The sequence below is a fragment of the Dryobates pubescens genome, chromosome 8 (genome assembly GCF_014839835.1).
Source record: "Dryobates pubescens isolate bDryPub1 chromosome 8, bDryPub1.pri, whole genome shotgun sequence".
Lineage (NCBI taxonomy): Eukaryota > Metazoa > Chordata > Aves > Piciformes > Picidae > Dryobates > Dryobates pubescens.
Genome location: NC_071619.1, coordinates 42,180,706 through 42,187,421, shown reverse-complemented (window position 1 = coordinate 42,187,421; position 6,716 = coordinate 42,180,706). Strand labels below are relative to the sequence as shown.

Genomic DNA, 6,716 nt, shown 5'->3' with positions numbered 1-6,716 from the left:
ATCCCTCCATTCATCCATCCATCCATCCATCATCCCTGCATCTATGTATTCATCCATCCATCCCTCCATTCATCCATCCATCCATCCATCCATCATCCCTGCATCTATGTATTCATCCATCCATCCATCCATCCATCCATCCATCCCTCCATCCATCATCCCTGCATCTATGTATTCATCCATCCATCCATCCATCATCCCTGCATCTATGTATTCATCCATTCATCCATCATCCCTGCATCTATGTATTCATCCATCCATCCATCTCACACACTTTCTAAGGAGCAAGACCAGGGAGCCACCATGTGCTTGGTACACAGCTTGTAGTGCCTAAAGTATCTTCAGGAGGCCCCAGTTTTGTCTTGGATGCCCAAGTGCTTTGGAAAGAGCAGCTGAAGAGGGCGTGCTCTGTCTTACAGCCATGGTACCCTAGGCAGCAGACCTAGACACGAGAAGCAGCAGATGAATAAAGAGTTCTCAAAACTGGCTTTATTTCCATGCATTCATGGGCACAGGCAGAGCTCACACACAAGTGAGGCACCAATTCCTCATGGTCTCTCAGAAGTAGATCAGAGAATCATCTCTGGTTTTGCCAGTCTGAAAATCGTCAAGGCGAGGACCTTGTTTCTCTTGAGGAAGGGCCTCAAACACCCTCAAGTGGACATAGTCATCATCAGAAACTTGGACCTAGAAGCCAAGGCAGTGGGCAAGTAAGGATCAAAGTAGGTTCAAAGAGAAGGATGCTCTTACATACTTGGAAGATTATCTTGGCTCAGAAGCTTCATTTTAGGTGTTTCTCCACTTGCACTTCAACAGCTTTTAACCCAAGGCTGCATAGTAACTGGTGTCAGAAACTGCCTACACCCAGAGCAAAACTGTAACAAACACCTTCACCTTGCCACCAAGGAGAAGAGACTTGCCCCCTCCTTGCTCCAGCCTCCCTTCAGGCAGCTGTAGAGAAGCCTCCTGTGTTCTCCTTTCTGTCTGTTGCCCCTTGTTCTCCCCCTGCACACCACTGAAAAGAGCCCAGCCCAATCCTCTTGACCTCCAGCATTTAGCTGTTGATAGGCACTGGGAAGATCCCTTCTCAGTCTGCTCTTCTCCTAGCTAATAAGCCCCAGGTCTTTCAGCCTGTCCTTGTAAGAGAGATGCTCTGCTCCCCTCAGCATCTTTGAGGCCCTCCATTAGACTCTCTCCAGCAGGTCTCTGTCTCTCTTGAACTGGGGAGCCCAGAACTGGACACACAACTCCAGGTGTGGCCTCACTAGGGCAGAGCAGAGGGGAAGGAGAACCTCTCTCGGCCTGCTCACCCTGCTCTTCTTAGTGTAGCCCAGGATAGCATTGGCCTTCTTGGCTACAAAGGCACATTGCTGGCTCATGGGGACTTTGTGTCCACCAGCATTCACAGGTCCTTCTCCACAGAGCTGCTTTCCAGCAGGTCAGCCCTCTAACAGGTCCTGGTGCAGGGGGCTATTCCTCCCCAAGTGCAGGACTCTACACTTACCCTTCCTTGTTGAACTGCATGAGCTTCCCCTCTGCCCAACTCTCCAACCTCTCCAGGTCTTGCTGAAGGGCAGCATAGCCTGATGGGGTGTCAGCTACTCCTGCCAGTTCTGTATCACCAGCAGTGCCAAAGAGAGGGACTTCATAAGCAGCTGGAGGTAATGCTTACTCTAATAGGCACATCAGATGGCTTTCTACTGCATTTGCTTCTCTTTTTTGCTGTAAGCTGCTATGCACATCACCTGTGCTCTTTAGCTACAAGGACCTCCTCCCAGAATATATACAAACCTTAATGAAGTAGTTGAGCCCAGCAACCACCTGAGTCCTGTACACTATGGCTTTGAAGAGATCAAATGTCCTGTTCACCCTGCCTTCAAGTTGTGGCTTCACCTGCAAAACAGAAAGGGTAAAAACAGTTGGTGGGTCTCCCTTCAGCCTCCTTTTCTCCAGACTAAACAACCCCAGTCCCCTCAGCCACTCCTCACAAGACCTGTTCTCCAGACCCTTCACCAGCTTCATTGCCCTCCTCTGGACCTTTCCAGCACCTCAATGTTTTTCCTGTAGCAAGTGTCCCAAAACAGAGCCTGTTACTAAAGGCATGGCCTCACCCATGCTGGGTACAGTGGGACACAAGCTACAGGACTCAGCCCTTTGCACATAGACTTCATCTTTGTCCAGGCCTCAACTCACCTGGTCAGCAATATGCTGGACTTCCGGAGTAGCAGGCTTGGTGTCAGATAAGCCTCCAGGCATCATCATGGCAGATAACCTCTCTGAACTGATGACAGCTAAGTAGAGGGAGGCTCAGTGCAGTCTGAGTCGAGTCACCAAGCATCTCCTATATAGAGACACAGCCGTGTGTCATGCAGTCACATGACCTGTAACATGGGGACCCTACCATTGCTGACCTGCAGAAGGAGAGAAGTCAGACAGTTGGTGTAGGCTGAAACTTGAACCTCTTGCTTCTCAGGAATTGGCTCCAGGTCACACCCAGTATTTCCCAACACCATTCAAGATAAGAACAATCCCTTGAGTCATTTTCTTAGTGAAGGTCCTGTTCCACTGAAAATTGCATCATCTCAACAGCCTTCGAAGGGGGAAACTGAGCAGCCTGCAGAGTGCTTTCCTTCAGCTTTCTAACCTCTTCCTGACCGCAGTGTTGTCAGGGTAAACAGCAGAACCATAAAGGGGAAAACATTGTAAAGCCTAGGTTCAGGCAGGTACTGCAAATGTCAGGCCAGGTGATTATTAGTGCCTAGGGCTGGGTCCAAGGGGGTGGGTGAAAGGAGAGCATGTGCTGCACACAGACAATGGACATTCCTGCTGGAATCAGGGGTGCCAGAGGTCCCAGCTGACTGAAACTGGCCAATGTGGTCCCCATCCACAAGAAGGGACGGATGGAGGAACCTGGAAACTCCAGGCCTGGCAGCCTGACCTCAGTGCCAGGAAAAGTGATGGAACAGATTATCCTGGAGGCAATAACTGCACCTGAAGGATGGCCAAGGGCTCAGGTCCAGCCAACGTGGATTTAGGAAGGGCAGGTCCTGCCTCTCCAACCTGATCTGCTTCTATGATCAGGTGACCTGTCTGGTGGATGTGGGGAGGCTGTGGATGTAGTCTGCCTGGACTTCAGCAAGGCCTTTGACACCATCCCCCACAGTAAACTGCTGGCTAAGCTGTCAGCCCCTGGCTTGGACAGCAAACCTCTGAGCTGGGTTAGGAACTGGCTGGAGGCTGAGCCCAGAGAGTGGTGGTGAATGGTGCCACAGCCAGCTGACAGCTAGGCACCAGTGGTGTGCCCCAGGGTTCAGTGCTGGGCCCCATGCTCTTTAATATCTTCATTGATGATCTGGATGAGGGGGTTGAGTCAGTCATCAGCAAGTTTGCAGATGACACCAAGTTGGGAACAGATATTGGTCAGTTAGAGGGTACAAAGGCTCTGTAGAGTGACCTCGACCGACTGGACAGATGGGCAGAGTCCAACAGGATGGCATTCAACAAATCCAAGTGCCAGGGGCTGCACTTTGGCCACAACAAATCCATGCAGAGCTACAGGCTGGGGTCAAAGTGGCTGAGAGATGCCAAACAGAGAGGGACCTAGGGGTACTGATTGACAGCCACCTAAACATGAGCCTGCAGTGTGCCCAGGTGGCCAAGAAGGCCAAGGGCATCCTGGTCTGCATCAGGAATAGTGTGGCCAGCAGGAGCAGGGAGGTCATTGTGCCCCTGGACTCTGCATTGGTTAGGCCACACCATGAGTCCTGTGTCTAGTTCTGGGCCCCTCAGTTTAAGAAGGACATTGAGACACTTGAAGGTGTCCAGAGAAGGGCAACAAGGCTGGGGAGAGGCCTTGAGCACAGCCCTGTGAGGAGAGGCTGAGGGAGCTGGGATTGTTTAGCCTGGAGAAGAGGAGGCTCAGGGGTGACCTCATTGCCCTCTACAACTACCTGAAAGGTGGTTGTGGCCAGGAAGGGGTTGGTCTCTTCTCCCAGGCAACCAGCACCAGAACAAGGGAACACAGTCTCAAGCTGTGCCAGGGGAGGTTTAGACTCGAAGTGAGGAGAAAGTTCTTCACTGAGCGAGTCGTTCGTCATTGGGATGTGCTGCCCAGGGAGGTGGTGGAGTTCCCATCCCTGGAGGTGTTTAAGAGGAGATTGGACGTGGCACTTGGTGCCATGGTCTAGTCATGAGGTCTGTGGACACAGGTTGGACTCGATGATCCTTGGGGTCTCTTCCAACCTTAGTTACACTGTGATACTGTGATAGACTGAGAGAGTTGGGGCTGTTCTGTCTGGAGAAGAGAAGGCTCCAAGAATACCTTCTTGTGGCCTTCCAGTATCTGAAGGGGCTACAAGAAAGCTGGGGAGGGACTTTTTAGGCTGTCAGGGAGTGATAGGACTGGGGGGAATGGAACAGAACTGGAAGTGAGGAGACTCAGATCGGACGTTAGGAAGAAGTTCTTCCCCAGGAGGGTGGTGAGAGACTGGCACAGGTTGCCCAGGGAGGTGGTGGAGGCCTCATCCCTGGAGGTTGTGAAGGCCAGGCTGGATGTGGCAGTGAACAACCTGCTCTAGTGTGAGGTGTCCCTGCCCATGGCAGCGGGGGTTAGAACTGGATGAGGAGGAGGGCTGCCTCTGTATATTAGGGAGTCGCTCTCTGCCACAGAACTTGAGGTAGAAAATGAAGGGATTGAGAGCCTGTGGGTTAAAATCAGAGGGAGGGAGGCCTAATCAATCTGACATCCTGGTTGGAGTCTGTTATAGACCACCCAACCAGGATGAGGAGGCAGACAAATTATTCTATGAGCAATTGGAGGCTCTCTCAAGATCATCAGATCTTGTCCTAGTAGGTGACTTTAACCTGCCAGACATCTGCTGGGAATCAATTCAGCAGAGAGGAGGCAGTCCAGAAGATTCCTGGAGCGAATGGAGGACACCTTCCTGCTGCAGCTGTTAAGTGAACCTACCAGAGGTCAGGCTCTGCTTGACCTGCTGCTCTCCAATAGGGAAGGGCTGGTGGGAGATGTGACCGTGGGAGGCTGCCTAGGGTGCAGTGACCACGAGATAGTGAAGTTTTCAGTCTGCAGGGAGATAGGGAGGAGCACCAACAGAACCTTCACCTTGGACTGCAGGAGGGCAAACTGCAGCCTCTTTAAGAAACTTATTTGCAGAGTTCCCTGGGTACCAACCCTCATGAACCGAGGGGGCCAGGAGGGTTGGACCTTGTTGTGAATATGCCCTGAGAAATGAGCAGCAGACATATCAATGAAAATATATGTTAAGTTTATTTCTCTCTATATCTATACAGACTCTGTCACGGGGTATTTGCAGTCACCCTTCACAGGTATCGATATTGGGTCAGTGGAACTGTCTTTACAGAACGTTTCTGTATGGGCACCTGAAGCAATGATTCACAGAACTTAGAATCGAAACTGATTCGGAGAGCGGCAGGGGAGGGGTTGGTCAGTGGCTGGCAACCCTCCACCCAGAGCAATTTAAATGCTATCTTAACTGAAACTCTATAAAGAAAGGCTTGGCTCGCTCACAAGCTGAGAACTTCGTGAGGTCTCCCCTCAATAATGTTTATAGTCTGCAGAACTTGGCACGGATGTGCCGCAAATAAGGAGACAGGAAAGGGCGCCGACCGCGTGGCTGCACCCCGTGGCTGCTGCTTCTCCCAGGACACAAAGGTTCCCCGCTCGGGGGGAGCTGTGGCAGGTCAGCAACGCTGGCTCACACAGGCTACCAGGCCTTCTCCTGCGGCGATGGATCGCGCAGCGGTGGATCCCACGGGGTGCTGTCCACGGCACCGCACGCAGCTGGGTGACGGAGGCAAAGGAGTGCGAGGCCTCTTGGAGCACTGCTCCTGCTGGCCACACTATTCCTAATGCAGGCCAGGATGCCATTGGCCTTCTTGGCCACCTGGGCACACTGCAGGCTCATGTTTAGGCGGCTGTCAATCAGCACCCCCAGGTCCCTCTCTGTTTGGGAGCTCTCAGCCACTCTGACCCCAGCCTGTAGCTCTGCATGGGGTTGCCATGGCCAAAGTGCAGCACCTGGCACTTGGATTTGTTGAATGCCATCCCACTGGACTCTGCCCATCTGTCCAGTGGGTCGAGGTCTCTCTGCAGAGCCCTTCCACCCTCTGACTGATCAACAACTGCTCCCAGCTTGGTGTCATCTGCAAACTTGCTGATGACTGTCTCGATCCCCTCATCCAGGTCATCAATAAAGATATTAAAGAGGATGGGGCCCAGCACTGATCCCTGGGGGACGACACTGGTGCCTGGCTGCCAGCTGGCTGTGGCACCATTCACCACCACTCTCTGGGCTCAGCCTCCAGCCAGTTCCTAACCCAGCTCAGAGTGCTGCTGACCAAGCCATGAGCTGACAGCTTGGCCAGGAGTTTGCTGTGGGGGTTGGTGTCAAAGACCTTGCTGAAGTCCAGGTAGACCACATCCACAGCCTCCCCATGTCCACCAGACGGGTCACCTGATCATAGAAGACCATATACACCAATTCATATGATACTTTCAAAGGTGCCACAGAATGCATTTGCCAGTGGGAAGCAAATCAGTGGATAGTTGGCAACACCCCAGTTTGGAGGGCAACCAACTGGCAAAGACTACTAGAGATAAGTCGAGCCAGGCCTATCACAGTAGGATGGGTGAAGGGACACTCCAGGAAGCAAACCCCTGCTGCTACTTGGAATCA

General features: G+C 52.3%; 1 protein-coding gene across 1 annotated transcript; it reads right to left on the bottom strand.

Annotated features, from left to right (window-relative positions):
* Positions 1 to 558: 558 nt before the first annotated feature.
* LOC128897372 (cystatin-A-like) lies at positions 559 to 2,329 on the bottom strand. Its single transcript, XM_054163575.1, has 3 exons — positions 2,194 to 2,329; positions 1,792 to 1,893; positions 559 to 687 (listed from the first exon to the last, which is right to left on the bottom strand). Exons 1-3 carry the CDS (start codon positions 2,260 to 2,262, stop codon positions 559 to 561), a joined length of 300 nt encoding a protein of 99 aa, XP_054019550.1. The 5' UTR covers positions 2,263 to 2,329.
* Positions 2,330 to 6,716: the final 4,387 nt, after the last annotated feature.

What these genes read in the sequence shown, in the direction of transcription:
- LOC128897372 (XM_054163575.1), bottom strand. Translation starts at nt 2,262, where the DNA reads ATGATGATGCCTGGAGGCTTATCTGACACCAAGCCTGCTACTCCGGAA. An exon ending in TCCAGCATATTGCTGACCAG is followed by an intron (nt 1,894 to 2,193) that starts GTGAGTTGAGGC and finishes TCTGTTTTGCAG; the next exon opens with GTGAAGCCACAACTTGAAGG. An exon ending in GGCTCAACTACTTCATTAAG is followed by an intron (nt 688 to 1,791) that starts GTTTGTATATAT and finishes CTTGGCTTCTAG; the next exon opens with GTCCAAGTTTCTGATGATGA.